The sequence below is a fragment of the Schistocerca nitens genome, chromosome 8, assembly GCF_023898315.1.
Source record: "Schistocerca nitens isolate TAMUIC-IGC-003100 chromosome 8, iqSchNite1.1, whole genome shotgun sequence".
Lineage (NCBI taxonomy): Eukaryota > Metazoa > Arthropoda > Insecta > Orthoptera > Acrididae > Schistocerca > Schistocerca nitens.
The window spans coordinates 364,032,646-364,049,587 of record NC_064621.1 but is presented as its reverse complement, the minus strand read 5'-3'; the positions used below and the strand labels follow the sequence as shown (position 1 = coordinate 364,049,587).

Sequence of the window (16,942 nt, the reverse complement as noted above, 5' to 3'; positions counted from 1 at the left end):
GATCGTATTTTCAGAGTTTTAATTTGTTAGAATCCGGTTTCGGCCCCTTCCTCAGACTATCGTCAGGCTTTTCATCGTTGCAATGATCTTCCCTGGTGAGACGACGCAGTTGTCGTATTTGGGCCGTAAAACTTCCCTGAAGGCTGGCCTGGCATCAGCGCGTATTCAATACAGAGGAATGAAAATACGCCTAAATAACGTCTAGAATATGAGCTAAAATAATTAAAAAGTGCTATACCCATCATGACTAGCAGATGGAGAGAGATCCATAAAAGTATGGTTATCACTGCTGAATTAAGCAGCTTTTGACGAGATTATATAATGTAAGCTCCGACCATCGCCCACAGCATTACATCATTGATGAACAGTCACGCGTGAGATATACAACATTGATTGGTTTAGTCGAATTTATAAGAAAAATACATACAGCAATAAATACACAAATTACGTATATATACATTTGACGTGTCTTATCCTATCATAATTGATTTAAGTAAAAGAAACTAAATGACAGGCATGCTGTAATCCCTATCGTGTGCGGACTGCCCCTGTGGGCATTTCTATGTACTTTCTGCAACAGAGACAACTGCATTTAGTTACAATAGTAATGGCTTGCCAGAATCTACAGTTGCACTACAGCGAGGCCCACCACAGAAACCGTGGCAGAGACGGTACGCAGAAGAGGCAGCGAATGTCCGGTGGCTTGCAAGTCGATCTTCGTGCTTCAGTTTCACTCAACGGCAGTAGCGAAAACTGCTGCCACAATATAGCCTCCAGTGGTCAGAATACGTACAGATTTATTTATAAGACCAGTGTGCTATTTTATTATAAGAATATTCGTTAATACTAAAAAAAACATACAGAGTTTGAATAACGATCGCGTAAGCGGTTTATTATGACCACTGGAGGCCATATTGTGGCAGCTGAGGACGGAATTAAAATCTCCTTCGATGATGGCTAAAATGGCTCTGAGCACTATGGGACTACTTAAACCTAATTAACCTAAGACATCACACACATCCATGCCCGAGGCAGGATTCGAACCTGTGACCGTAGCAGCAGCGCGGTTCCGGACTGAAGTGCCTAGAACCGCTCGGCCACAACGGCCGGCTCCTGAGATGATGATCTCACCTTTCGCCTACCTCAGATAATACGGGACATCTTCAGTAAAAAACTTTGTCCTTGCAGCTCTGTTATTTGACCTGGAGGGAGCGTAGAGATTTAAGAGTTACTCCACTCAGAACGCCTTTGACGATGCGTCCTCCCGGCTCTTTTTCTACGTCCCGCAACTCTAAACCATCCCTGGTTAAGATACAGCAACCCCGAAATAACGTAATAAAGGCTTCTTCAATGGTATAAAGCCGTTACTTGATATTTGATCTCGTGTTCTCTCGTGCAGTTTGCGAAATATTTTTTTCTATGTAAGTCGACTCATAATTTTCCTGTTTCTAAAAAAATTATAGTAACTGCATTTCATGTTATGACATTCTTTTCTGCTCGCTGAGTTAATCAGTTCCTCTGGTATTTCTAAAATGGTGCATACAGCCCTTAAACTGTATTTATAAGCTCTCATGTAGATAATTTGTTACCGTGTCTGCTGATGTCAGATAAAATTATTGTCTTCCACTGCGTGTACAATATAATGTTCATCGTAACATTTGCCTGTCTACATTTTGAATGTTAAGTAGTGTGTTAGTATTTGCGGCTACTTGATGGCACTCTTGGTGTAATGTTCACCTGCCCGCAATTGTTAACGCCTGCGCCTCAGTCTGATGCTACCGTAGCTCGACGCATGTGAGCAGCCCATAGTGGCTTGCCTTTTTTTGTATTCTGCTTTACAAGTTTTGTGACTAAAGCTTTATCGCTTGATTTTTAGTTTAATAAGTGACATATAAGTAATGTTCCTTTTTTGCACTACTAGCTAGTACTTACAATTAATAAATTTTTTTCTTTGCTGTAGTTATGTTGTAGGACAATTTGAGAGTTTTATTTTTGATGAAGGCACACATAGCAGTGCCGAAACCTGGGTCCGAAGACTCCTTTTTTGTGAGCGAGGCTGCTATTACTGTTAACTTCACTTTGTGAACGTTTGATGACCATGCAGCCGCGTTCAAAACTTTAAATAAATTAAATTTCCTACAAAAAGATCCTGCACGTAGAGCGAGCGAGAGAATATGAAAATCTCGCACTTGATTTTTGAAGGTAAGATGTAACATTGTGAGTTGCATAAACAGAAGTCAGTATGGGCAGCTGACTCACGATGTTATATATATATATATATATATATATATATATATATATATATATATATATATATATATATATATATATATAAATGGGTCTCTGAAACTGACATACGGCCGGGAAAGCGGTGTGCTGACCACATGCTCCTCCACATCTGCATCCAGTGACGCCTATGGGCTGACGATGAGACGGCGATCGGTCGGTACCGTTGGGCCTTCATGGCCTGTTCGGGAGTATATATATAATCTGCTGCTGAACGTTTATCTGTTTTACACTTGAAATACCTCATGAGAAAGCAGAATGAGTGACCGATAACGAGTCACTGGTACAGTATTAAACTATGTCGAGACCGAGGCATATTTGGAGTAAGGAAATATTTTGTGTTGCCACTTTGCAGACAATGCTGCCCGTCTACCTGGCGCACTCGCCGGCAGGAGCGTCTGTCAGGCAGCTCGACCACTACGCCCAGGAGATCCGAAATGGAGGTGAGAGTCAGTGCTAGCCTTCTCCATAGACGTTGATGCATGTGTTGTCAACAACTGAATGCTTTGCTATTACAAGTTACACATATGTTGTCAGATAGACTCATGGAGCAAAATATTACTCACCCACATCAAAGAGCACACTGGTTCCTTCGAGCGCTGCACGGCTGATGCAGGTCGTAGTAAAAAAGTGATGTATATATGCAAGTCGGTTGAATGGACTCTGATGTGTATGTGTTAGTCGACTGTATGGACTCAATGCAGTAACGTCAATCGACGTGGAGACGTGACAGAATGTCAGAGTGAAGGTATCGTGTTTGGATGTCACCAAGACCACACCGTGAATGAAGATGGCTAGCTAGTTAGTTTCGTGTGTGTGTGTGTGTGTGTGTATGTGTGTGTGTGTGTGTGTGTTTGTGTGTGTGTGTGTGTTGACTAACTTGTGATAATTTTACAATAGTTTGGGGCTACAATGACGTAATTCTTTTTATATGGAAGTTCCGCCATTTGACTTTATAGATGGTTTACTCTATTGTACAATCATGATTTTGGCCTATGGCCATTTTTAAGTACCAAAATGTTGGGCATGATCAGTACTTCCATAAACGAAATCATCGTCGAAATATATAACCAAGTTTATGTACAGTCTGAGACAAGAAAAACAACGGACTACGAATTATCCTAACGGGACGGCAATCGGTAGTTGTGATCTACACGTGCAGACAAACAGATGATTGCGATGTGGGTGCAATGTAACAGTCAATATCCTCACAGTACGATAGCTCTAAGGGATCAGATCATGAAAGAGTTGCTTCAGTTGGATAAAATATTCCTGAAGAAACTTCCTCGCTGAACTGAAGCCATGATTGAGGCTGGGGGCGGTGTGCCATTGTGTTCATACTTCGATAAGTTCTCATCCTTTTGACGATGTTCACCTTTCACTTTATTAGCTACGTAGTTTCCCTAAGGGGTGTTTCGACACTTTGCCAATAATCTTTGACAGAAAAGTCTCACTCAAATTAATGTCTGGTTACGAAACATGTATTTCTTAATCCTATATAAAGGGCGATTGTAATTAAAGCTAAACTTGCAAACCGCTGTAGAAATAACTCCACTGAAACTTCCTGGCAGATTAAAACTGTGTGCCGGGCCGAGACTCGAACTCGGGACCTTTGCCTTTCGCGGGCAAGTGCTCTACAAACTGAGCTACCCAAGCACGAATCACGCCCCGTCCTAACAGCTTCACTTGTTAGAGCACTTGCCCGCGAAAGGCAAAGGTCCGAGTTCGAGTCTCGGTCCAGCACACAGTTTTAATATGCCAGAAACTTTCATATCAGCGCACACTCCGCTGCAGAGTGAAAATCTCATTTTGGCTAACTCCACTGGTTAGAATGACGTCAAATTGCAACGGAATATTATCGGAGAAGGGGGAAAACGTATGGCAGAAGAAAAATAAACACTTTCAAAATGTAGCAATAGATGGCGCTGTAAGTATCATGATTTAATAGTGATCGACTACAAATGACAAATGATTCATATAACAATGCCTAAGGTTTACTTCTGACGCTAAACAAAATGTACTACTCAGTGTGCATGGGTGTACAGGTGTGATGGTGTTAGTTACGTAAGACCATCCACCACGGCAAGGTCATATCACATTGCATGGGAAAAATCGGTTTTTAACTATCCTGAGGCCAAAAACCGCATAAAAAGCATTAATCAAAATCAAATCGGATTATGAATTTCCGTGTGACTGGCGCAAAACATGTTCAGTATCCTGTCCACCATTTTCTGCAACAAGTCGAAATCGAGAAACAGCATATTCCACAACTGCTCGAAGTGTTTCCGGGAACACGTTCAGAATGTGTTGCGCAATGCGTGCTTTTAATGCAGCTAGGTTTGCAATCGGAACACTGAACACAACATCTTTCAGATAGCCCCACAGCCAGAAGTCAGACGGATTAAGATCACGTGATCGGCCAGGCTGTAGGGAAATGGAGGCTGATTATTCTAGCATTTCCGAAACGGCGCTTCAGTAGCTGCTTAACTGGATTTTCAATGTGCGGAGGTAAGCCATGTTGCATAAAAATGATCCCATCCACACATCCACGCTGTTGGAGAGCTGGAATGGCGTGGTTGCGCAAAAGACACTGAAAGCGCTTACCAGTGACGGCACAGATAACAGGACGGGAGCACATGTCTCTTCGAAAAAATATGGCCCTATGATAAATGATGCCGTGAACCCGCACCACACAGTGACCTTTTCAGGATGAAGTGGTACTGGTTGATGCGTCTGTGGGTTTTCCGTTGCCCATATTCGACAATTCTGTGTATTGACATATGCTTCAGATGGTAGTGGGCTTCGTCTGTCAACAAAATCTTCCACGGCTAACCGTTGCCTTCTTCCACGCGAGAAAGAAATTCTAAAGCAAAGGTGAAGCTGGCAGGTCAACTGGAAGCAACTCGCGGGCATGGGTGATTTTGAATGGATAGCGAAGAAGGATGTTTCGTAGGATTTTACGCACCGTGCTCACGGCTATGTCCAATGTTCGGGCAATTCTCCGTGCACTACATGTTTGCACACCACCACTCGTCTCCTCCTGCACTGCTGTAGCCATTGCTTCCACTGACGTCGAATCAGTTCGTTTCCTGCCTCTAACAGGTTGCACATCAAAGAACCCGTCTTTTCTAATTTCCGAATCATTTTATCCAGATCCACTGCAGTCATCGGACTAACGCCTTTTTTCAAAACCTTCAGTGTCCGGAACTTCTGCAGAGCGACGTGTGAACAGTCATCATTCATGTAAAACAGCATTACAAGCAGAGCACGATCCCAAATTGAGGTCGTCATGGCGAACGTCGCAGACGTGAAAGGAGGAAAAGCCGTGTACCCGGCGTGTTTATACCAACTTCAATGGATCGTGCACATGACAGGTGTTTTCATTTGCGTATTCTGACACATACAGCGCCATCTCTTGATCTATTTTCACACTGTTTTTTCTTCTGCCATACGTTTTCCCTCTCCTCCGATAATATTCCGTTGCAATTTGACGTCATTCTGATCCGTGGTGTTATTTCTACAGCGTTTTTGAAGTTCAACTTTAATAATAATCGGCCTGCATATTAGTTTAGACAGGTGTCTAGGTCTTTTTGTAGTAGGACATTGTTCGGCTTTTCTGCTCTTAGTATTCTTTATCCGATACTGAATGTTTGAGATTACTGATATCTGTTGTGGCGAAGGGCGATGCAAGAGATCTCGTCCTTTCTACGAGCATCGATGTATGGTCACAGAAATTCATACGATGGTACCACTGCTATACTTTATTCACTCCTTTCTGAAGGAGAGTTGTTTCTTTGTGAGCGACTTGGTAGCAGAAAGCGTGATTCGAGAATACCGGTGGTTTGAGAATAGTATGGTGCAATAATTATCAGTGCTGTAGCATTTGTTACAGGCGCACTAAAATCCCGTCTAGTTTTGAAGATGGATTATATGCAAGAGTAAGTCCGAAAAATACCCTGAATTGATATGCCATTTCATATACAGATCACTGATAAAACATGTAGTTTTCTTTTCATCATTATGTTGTATATAGTTTCTGCACAGAGCTAATGAGGATTTGCTAAAATAGATACATATAGAAGTACAGAAAAGTTGGAGAGATTTCAAAACTGGACAGTAGTCTTGTACGGACATTTCATTGACTTAGGTAACCCACCCAAATTAAACTAAAAAATTTGCCAAACCAAAAAGTCCATCAACTCATCCTAAACCATGTAGATACTCAAAGAATGCTGGGTTCTGCACTGTAGTGCCCAACAGTTTTTCTAACTGAACTGCGACTGTAATTCTGTCTCTGAAGCTAACATGTCACACAGAACATAATAGCGTTCAGCTATCACAGAGTGTTATATATAGGTTGAACAGCATGTGTAAGCCTATGCACTATTCATATAAGTTTTTTAAATCTTGGTAAGTGTACAATCCCTTAACCCAACTAGACTCTGGGTATACCAAAAGACAATGTCCAGGGTTATGTATACTGCCTACCACATATGGACCAAAATGTATTAGCTGCCACCTCCTATTACATTTAATTTGCGGAGATGATTTGGGATGATATCATATGAGTACTTTGTCACCCATCTGACATCAGTATGTTAGTCTTTGTTTGCTGTCACAATATTGTTTACTTTGTATTGCTTTATCAGTAAGTGTAATAACAGCTAGCCTCATTTCTTCCTCCCACACTGATTCATCACACAGAAGCTTTGAATGAGAGAACACCATTCATTATACTCAGGCTAGTCTAGCACAAGATCCATAGGAGTTCAGTCTGAGGAAGTATGGGGCAAATCATCCATTCCTTCCTCAAATGTTCCTAAATACTGGTTAAATGTATTGTGCTTGTGGTTGCAGTAAGGTCTCATATACTTATTTAGGTTTCTAAAAACACCCTGCAGGAGTAGCTTCAGGATGGTAGTTAGATATTAATGTATGCTTAAAGTAAGTTATTTGCAGAAAATCTTTCCACTTATCACCAGTGAAAGTAATGCCATTTTCTGAAAGAATTCCTTCCGATGCTAGGCTCACTTGCAGCAGTATGTGTTGCATACATTGTAACATATATAGAAAAAAGTCATAACAGTACCAATACCTCAGGCCTGTTTTGCGTCTTGATAGGTGTCCACAGATGTTAGAAGTCACTATTTGTAACGCTTCTGTAGGTAGGATACGATGCACTTCACACTTCCTCCATGTATATGAAGGTATTGTCTTCTGACAAACCAGATGAGTTGTAAATAATTACTGCACCATCTATCTTTAGACACTAATTCTAATCTGTTTTGCACACGTGATCTCTCCAAAATGACCCCAGGCACAATGAGCATGCCATATGATTTTATTTTCTGCCTCAGTAGGTATGTAAACATAATAGGCCTTAAACTCAGGATGTCTCTTGTAGAATAACACGCCAGTGCGGATCCTATAATGAGTGCTTAAGTTCTCAGATGGATCATTAAGTAAATGTTGTTTCACTTTTAGCCAGCAGAGATCAGTATCTTGCATCTGTGCCACAGTTTTGTGTAGATCCAAGAAGCAATTCCTATTTGACACATCCTTCATTAAATACAGCTGAATATCACATTCACGATCATGTCTCCTAGTTCCTCAGGCAGCCTAGGTGGGGCATCTGCCACTACATTATCTTGGCCCCTGACATGAATAGTGTTAAAACTGTACTCATGTGCATCTAGCAACAACCTTGATAGTCTTGCATGCAATAATATGCAATGTAATAAAAAACTGAGAGCTTGGTGGTCACATGCACATTTGCATGATGGCTGTATATGTTACAGTGAAATCTCTTGAAAGCCATCAGTATAGCTAAAGCTTCTAACTCGTTGGTGGAGTACGATCTGCCACAACTAGTTAGAATCCTGCTTGAGAAACCGATTGTACGAATGGTTGATTTACCATTGATTGGACGTATGTGAAGCAGGTACACTGCTGGAAAAATATTTGATGCAGCTGTTGAGAGGGAAAATCCTAACTCATGTCTGAGTGGTATAATAACTTTGCATTGCAAAGAGCTTGCTTGATCTGTTCAAAAGCTTGCTCGCATTCTCTGGACCAGTACCAATGCTCATGCTTTTTGAGCAGTCGTGTCAAAGCTTCACTACAATAAATCAACGATAAGAAGTTACTAACCCATGAAGAAATTTAATTGGTTCCTAGTTGTGGGGCATACATATTATTCAGCATATTAACCTAGGTTGAATTAGTTCTCAGTGTCGTCAGCACGGATTTAACTCGAACCACGTCAAGGAAAAACTTTCTCATATCTCATGACCCCCAGTTGCAAATTTTCGGTGGCCGAGCGGTTCTAGGCGCTACAGTCTGGAACCGCGCGATCGCTACAGTCGCAGGTTCGAATCCTGCCTCGGGCATGGATGTATGTGATGTCTTTAGGTTATTTAGGTTTAAGTAGTTCTAAGTTCTAGGGGACTGATGACCTCAGAAGTTACGGCCCATAGTGCTTAGAGCCATGTGAGCCATGCAAATTTTCGTTTAGGAATTACCAAATAGTATTACTACTACTCCTGAAATCATTTTGTTCCTTCCCTGAATCAAAATCTAATGTTTTGTGTGCATCTGGTGATACTTTGAGCATATAAAAAGGACATATTGCCTACGTTAGTGGAAGACTGAACATTTGCTTGAAACAGGCTCTAACTGCCATTGGTGCCACATCAGGAGGGTAGAAAGTTACATATTTAGCTTTTTCTTTCGTAATTTAATTCTTAAATTATTTGCCTGGTTTTGTAGTGAAGAGGCGTAATCTCGCGTTTTAGTGACTGCAGAGTGAAGATTCGCGCAATCTGTAGCACAGTTCCCACTCCTATGTTTTGAATGGCCATCTACACAGCTCAGAAAGGCACCGGCCTCCGTCACGGAGACACCAGGAGAGACTCAAGTTAAAAGTTTGGCTTTGTCTGCGTACTTTTATTGTTAATTCTTATGTTGGTAGTTCTAACATAGGATATATGCCCGGTGGATGCGGATGCAGGAGGAGCTGGCTGCAGTTCATGAACATCAGAAGACACTTTTGGCTGTAGTAAGCCATCTCCAAGTCTCTGACTCAGGGTGTAGAGGTGGTGGAGAGTCTGGTGCACTGCACGGGACACCTCAGGCCTTGTTTCACGCATTGGCTTTGCTGCAGGGGCACCTTGCAGTGTGCCAAACATGGGGGATCTGCTGTTACTACGTGGTGGGTGGCACATTGTAACATATTTGCGTGGCAATCGGCGAAAGACTTCCCATGGGCCGCACGTAAGGCCTTCCCCGTTAATCCGACAAACAGGTTCCAGATGCTGTCCGTGGCTAACATTGTCCCTCAGGCGGATGCAGTCGGTTGTCCTGTTTCAGAGGAAACCTCTCAGCCTGCAGAATCCGGGCAGTCACAGAGGGCGGGATTATTGGTAGATGGGAGCTCCAACGTTAGTCGCGTAATGACACCCCTAAGGACATTAAAGCTAGGAAGGGGAGACAGCCAATGTACACTCCATGTGCGTACAGGGTGGAGTCATTCCAGACTTGGAAAGGGTCCTCCCGAATGTCATGAAGAGCACAAGGTGCAAAAATCTGCAGGTGGTGGCTCACATCGGTACCAATGGTGTTTGTCGCTTTTTGTCGGAGGAGATTCTCTCTGGTTTTGAGCGGCTAACAGAAGTGGTAAAGGCTGCCAATCTTGCTTGTGAAATGAAAGCAGAGCTCACGAATTCCAGCCCAGTCGACAGGACCGATTGCGAACCTCTGGTACGGAGCCGAGTGAAGGGTCTGTAGCAGAGGCTCAGACGGTCCTGCAACCTTGTAGGCTGGAGACTCCTCGACTTGCACCATAGCGTGGTTGGGTTTTGGGTCCCGCTGAATAAGTCAGGAGTCCACGTCACGCAGGAGACAGCTATACAGGTAGGAATGGCGTGGACTGGGCGGTTATTTAGGTTAGAGTGTCTCGGGGAAACACAAGAAGGGCTTCAGTCTCACAGGATGCAGGTCGAACACAGGAACAATGTACACTCCTGGAAATGGAAAAAAGAACACATTGACACCGGTGTGTCAGACCCACCATACTTGCTCCGGACACTGCGAGAGGGCTGTACAAGCAATGATCACACGCACGGCACAGCGGACACACCAGGAACCGCGGTGTTGGCCGTCGAATGGCGCTAGCTGCGCAGCATTTGTGCACCGCCGCCGTCAGTGTCAGCCAGTTTGCCGTGGCATACGGAGCTCCATCACAGTCTTTAACACTGGTAGCATGCCGCGACAGCGTGGACGTGAACCGTATGTGCAGTTGACGGACTTTGAGCGAGGGCGTATAGTGGGCATGCGGGAGGCCGGGTGGACGTACCGCCGAATTGCTCAACACGTTGGGCGTGAGGTCTCCACAGTACATCGATGTTGTCGCCAGTGGTCGGCGGAAGGTGCACGTGCCCGTCGACCTGGGACCGGACCGCAGCGACGCACGGATGCACGCCAAGACCGTAGGATCCTACGCAGTGCCGTAGGGGACCGCATCGCCACTTCCCAGCAAATTAGGGACACTGTTGCTCCTGGGGTATCGGCGAGGACCATTCGCAACCGTCTCCATGAAGCTGGGCTACGGTCCCGCACATCGTTAGGCCGTCTTCCGATCACGCCCCAACATCGTGCAGCCCGCCTCCAGTGGTGTCGCGACATGCGTGAATGGAGGGACGAATGGAGACGTGTCGTCTTCAGCGATGAGAGTCGCTTCTGCCTTGGTGCCAATGATGGTCGTATGCGTGTTTGGCGCCGTGCAGGTGAGCGCCACAATCAGGACTGCATACGACCGAGGCACACAGGGCCAACACCCGGCATCATGGTGTGGGGAGCGATCTCCTACACTGGCCGTACACCACTGGTGATCGTCGAGGGGACACTGAATAGTGCACGGTACATCCAAACCGTCATCGAACCCATCGTTCTACCATTCCTAGACCGGCAAGGGAACTTGCTGTTCCAACAGGACAATGCACGTCCGCATGTATCCCGTGCCACCCAACGTGCTCTAGAAGGTGTAAGTCAACAACCCTGGCCAGCAAGATCTCCGGATCTGTCCCCCATTGAGCATGTTTGGGACTGGATGAAGCGTCGTCTCACGCGGTCTGCACGTCCAGCACGAACGCTGGTCCAACTGAGGCGCCAGGTGGAAATGGCATGGCAAGCCGTTCCACAGGACTACATCCAGCATCTCTACGATCGTCTCCATGGGAGAATAGCAGCCTGCATTGCTGCGAAAGGTGGATATACACTGTACTAGTGCCGACATTGTGCATGCTCTGTTGCCTGTGTCTATGTGCCTTTGGTTCTGTCAGTGTGATCATGTGATGTATCTGACCCCAGGAATGTGTCAATAAAGTTTCCCCTTCCTGGGACAATGAATTCACGGTGTTCTTATTTCAATTACCAGGAGTGTATATACAGGAACCTCCGGTATAACCGTTGTAAACTGTCGTAGCTGTGTTGGGAAAGTACCAGAGCTCCAAGCGCTAATAGAAAGCACTGACGATCAAACCGTAACAGGCGCAGACAGCTGGCTAAAGACGGAGGTAAGTTCAGCGGAAATTTTGCAAACAACCCAACGGTGTTCAGAAAGGATAGGCTAAACACAGTTGGCGCTGTCGTGGTTGCTGCTGTTAGAAGTAGTTTATCTTGTAGCGAAATTGAAGCAGGCAGTTAGTGTGAGCCAGTATGGGGAGAGGTCATTCTTGGCAATCGGATTATAATACACTACTGGCCATTAAAATTGCTACACCAAGAAAAAATGCAGATGAGAAACGGGTATTCATTCAACAAATATATTATACTAGAACTGACATTTGATTGCATTTTCACGCAATTAGGGTGCATAGATCCTGAGAAATCAATACCCAGAATAGCCACCTCTGGCCGAAATAACGGCCTTGATACGCCTGGGCATTGAGTCAAACAGAGCTTGGATGGAGTGTACAGGTAGGGCTGACCATAAAGCTTCAACACGATACCACAGTTCATCAAGAGTAGTAACTGGCGTATTGTGACGAACCAGTTGCTCGGCCACTATTGACCAAACGTTTTTAATTGGTGAGAAATCTGTAGAATGTGCTGGCCAGGGCAGCAGTCGAACATTTTCTGTATCCAGAAAGGCCCGTGCAGGACCTGCAACATAGGTCGTGCATTATCCTCCTGAAATGTAGGGTTTTGCAGGGATCGAATGAAGGGTAGAGCCACTGGTCATAACACATGTGAAATATAACGTCCACTGTTCAAAGTGCCGTCAGTGCGAACAAGAGGTGACCGAGACGTGTAACCAATGGCACCCCATACCATCGCGCCCATACCATCGCGTCAGTATGGCGATGACGAATACACGCTTCCAACGTGCGTTCACCGTGATGTCGCCAAACACGGATGCGACCATCATGATGCTGTAAACAGAACCTCGGTTCATCTGAAAAAATGACGTTTTGCCATTCGTACACTCAGGTTCGTCGTTGAGTACACGGTCGCAGGCGCTCCTGTCTGTGATTCGGCGTCAAGGGTAACCGCAGCCATGGTCTCCGAGCTGATAGTCCATGCTGCTGCAAACGTCGTCGAACTGTTCGTGCAGATGGTTTTTGTCTTGCAAACGTCACCATCTGTTGACTCAGGGATCGAGACGTGGCTGCACGATCCGTTACAGCCATGAGGATAAGATGCCCGTCATCTCGACTGCTAGTGATACGAGGCAGTTGAGATCCAGCACGGCGTTCCGTATTACCCTCCTGAACCCACCGATTCCATTTTCTGCTAACAGTCTTTGGATCTCGACCAACGTGAGCAGCAATGTCGCGATACGATAAACCGCAATCGCGATAGGCTACAATCCGATCTTTTCAGAGTCGGAAACGTGATGGTACGCATTTCTCCTCCATACACGAGGCATCACAACAACGTTTCACCAGGCAACGCCGGTCAACTGCTGTTTGTGTATGAAAAATCGGTTGAACACTTTCCTCATGTCAGCACGTTGTATGTGTCGCCACCGGCGGCAACCTTGTGTGAATGCTCTGTAAAGCTAATCATTTGCATATCACAGCATCTTCTTCCTGTCGGTTAAATTACTCGTCTGTAGCACGTCATCTTCCTGGTGTAGCATTTTTAATGGCCAGTAGTGTAGCAATCGGATCCTTTTACCGACCTATCGACTCAGGTGATAGAGTTGCTGAGAAATTCAAAGAAAATGAAATTAATTTCAAACCCATACCCGACTCATACAATTCTAGTTCGTGGTACTTCAGTTGACCCTCGATATGTTGGTGAAAATGCGTGTTTAAATACGGAAGTACGCATAAAACATCATCTGAAATGTGCTAAACGCATTTTATAAACTTTATTTCGAGTAGTTACTTCATGAGCCCTCACGAATAGTAAACAGTTGTGAAGAAACACTTGATCTCTTAGCAACAAATAATCTGAGCTAATAGCGAACAACAAAACGGATACAGGGATTCGTGAACCCAGGATTGTCCCAGCGAGATTGAATATTGTGACCCTCAAATCCTCCAAAAGTAAACGAAAAATATACCTATTCAAAACAGCAGAGAAAAAAAATTCACTTGGCACCTTCCTGAGAGAATAAAAATTCACTTGACGCCTTCCTGAGAGACAATCTTCACTCCTACCAAGTTAACAACGTAAGTGTAGACCAGATGTGGCTTGAATTAAAAGAAATAGTAACGACAGTAATTGAGAGATTTATCCCAGATAAATTAACAAACGACGGAGCTGATCCCTTTTGGTACACAAAACAGATCGGAATGCTGTGCAGAGGCAACGAGAAAAGCACGCCAAATTTAAACGAACGCAAAGTCTCTAAGATTGGAGATCTCTTGCAGAAGCTTGAAATTTAGGGCGGACATCAATGCGACATGGTTATAATAGTTTCGACGATGAAACTTTATCTCGAAACCTGCCAGAAAATACAAAGAGATTCTGGTCGTTTGTATAGTATGCTAGAGGCAAGACAAAGTCAATGCTTTCGCTGCGCGATAGCGATAGAAATACTTTCGACGACAGTATTGCCAAAGCAGAGTCGTTAAACACAGAATTTCGAAATTCCTTCACCAAAGAAGACGAAGTAAATATTCAAGAATTTGAATCAAGGTCATCTGCCAAAATCAGTAACTTAGAAGTCTATATCCCTGGAGTAGTGTAGCAACTTAAATCACTCAACAAAGGCAAGCTTCTGGTCCACACTGTGTACCAATTAAATTCCTTTCAAAGTATACTGACGCAGTAACTCCATACTTAAGAGTCACGTACAACCGCTCGCTCGACGGAAGATACGTATCCAAAGACTGGAAAGTTGCAAAGGCCACAACAATATTCAAAAAGGGTAGTAGGAGTAATCCACTAAATTACAGGCCGATATCATTAACGTCGATATGCAGCAGAATTTTGGAACGTAAATTGTATATTTACCTCGAAGAGAACGGCCTATTGACACACAATCAATAAATATTTAGAAAACATCGTTCTTGAGAAACACAACTAGCTCTCAACACACACGAAGTATTTAGTGCTATTGACAAGCTACTCCAAATTAATTCCGTGTTTAAATGTTTCCAGAAGGATTTTGACATTGTACCTCACAAGCGGCTTGTAGATAAATTGTGTGCTTATGGAATATCGCCTGAGTTATGTGACTGGATACGTGATTTCCTGTCAGAGTTCACAGTTCGTAGCAACTGACGGAAAGTCATCGAGTGAAACAGAAGTGATTTTTGGCCCTCTGCTGTTCCTCATCTATATAAACGATTTAGGGGGCAATCTAAGCAGCCGTCTTAGATTGTTTGCAGATGATCCTGTCATTTATCGTCTAGTAAACTCATCGAAAAAAGAAGATCAAAACAAATTGCAAAACGACTTAGGAAAGATATCTGAATGGTGAGAAAATTGCAATTGACCCTAAATAATGAAAAGTGTGAGGAAATCGACATAAGTGCCAAAAGGAATCTGTTAAACTTCGATTACACGATAAGTCAGTTTAATCTAAAGGGTGTAAATTTAACTGTATACCTAGGAATTAAAATTACGAATAATTTAAATTGGAAAGAACATATAGAAAATGTTGTGGGGAAGGCAAACCAAAGACTGCGTTTTATTGGCAGAACACTAAGAAAATGTGACAGGTCTACTTAAGAGATTGCCTGCACTGCTTTTGTCCGTCCTATTTTGGAGTACTGCTGTGCAATCTGGGACCCTTACCAGAGAGGATTAACGGCGCATATCGAGAAAGTTCAGCGAAGAGCAGCACGTTTTGTATTATCGTGACATAGGGGATAGAGTCAAGGAAATGATACAGAATTTGGGATGGACACCACTAAAACAAAGGCGTTTTTCGTTGCGACGCAACCTTCTCATGAAATTTCAATCACCAACTTTTTAGTTCTAATGCGAAAATAATTTGTTGACGCCGACGTACATACGGAGAAATGATCATCATAATAAAATAAGGGAAATCAAAGCTCACACAGAAAAATATAGGTGTTCGTTTTTTCCGTGCGCTGTCCTAGAGAGGAGTAATCGAGAATTATTGTGAAGGTGGTTCGATGAACCCTCTGCCAGGCACTTAAGGGTGATTTGTGGAATATCCATGTACATGTAGATGCGTTGCTTGAGGGGGAGAGTCAACGTGGAGTCGGGCCATCTGGTCCTCGGCCATTCACCCTGTGAGTGGACAGGTGGTCACTCCTTTAGCAGGGTCTCAGCTTGGACACGGGTACAGGAGTTCACTAGTCATCGGTAACTCCAATGTTGGGCGTATTATGAAGCGCCGAACAGGGCTGAAAAGAAGTCCAATGTGCGCTCAGTGTCAGCTGGGGGCTAGCAGAATTCTTATAGATTACACATGGGAGTTTCTTATGTTAGGTGGTGATACGAGGTCCTCTGATGAACGCTCGGCATCTGATACACAGAAACTGAAATCAGACACAGTACAAAGAAAAAATACTTTGAACGTTAAAATCTTAATAGCAAACTGTCGAGGTATTCATAACAAAGCCGCGCGGGATTAGCCGAGCGCTCTGAGGCGCTGCAGTCATGGACTGTGCGGCTGGTCCCGGCGGAGGTTCGAGTCCTCCCTCGGGCAAGGGTGTGTGTGTTTGTCCTTAGGATGATTTAGGTTAAGTAGTGTGTAAGCGTAGGGACTGATGACCTCAGCAGTTAAGTCTCATAAGATTTCACACACATTTGAACATTTTGAACATAATAAAGTGTTGACTGAATTAACTGCCCGCCAGGGAAGTTATCAAGCTCAAATTACTCTCGGATCCGAGAGATGGCTGAAACCCAAAAGAAAGCTCTGAAATATTAAGCGAGGTATGGATCGTATATCGGAAAGACAGATTAGATACTCCAGGAGGGCAGAGTGTTGATCGCTATCGACTAAAATATTTTTTATTTTGAGGTTGAAATTGAGTCTAAGGATGCATGTAACAAGTCTTTGTGAACTCAAATTAATTATCGGGTATTTTTACTGGCCATCCGATTCCATGGTGACAGTTTTAAAATCATTCATATAAAGTCTACGCTCAGTGGCACAGAAATACCCAGATCATACAGTATTAGTTAGAGGCGCCTTTGCATACCAAGTATAGACTGGGACGTATAT

At 43.9% G+C, this 16,942-nt stretch overlaps 1 protein-coding gene across 1 annotated transcript in view; it reads left to right on the top strand.

Annotated features, from left to right (window-relative positions):
- The window catches only part of LOC126199136 (lipase 3-like), a 124,655-nt gene that overhangs the window by 95,825 nt on the left and 11,888 nt on the right, over positions 1–16,942 (top strand). Inside the window, exon 7 of the mRNA XM_049935892.1 lies at positions 2,642–2,729. Within this exon, the coding sequence (XP_049791849.1) occupies positions 2,642–2,729 (88 nt within the window). The remainder of the gene's footprint in view (positions 1–2,641; positions 2,730–16,942) is intronic.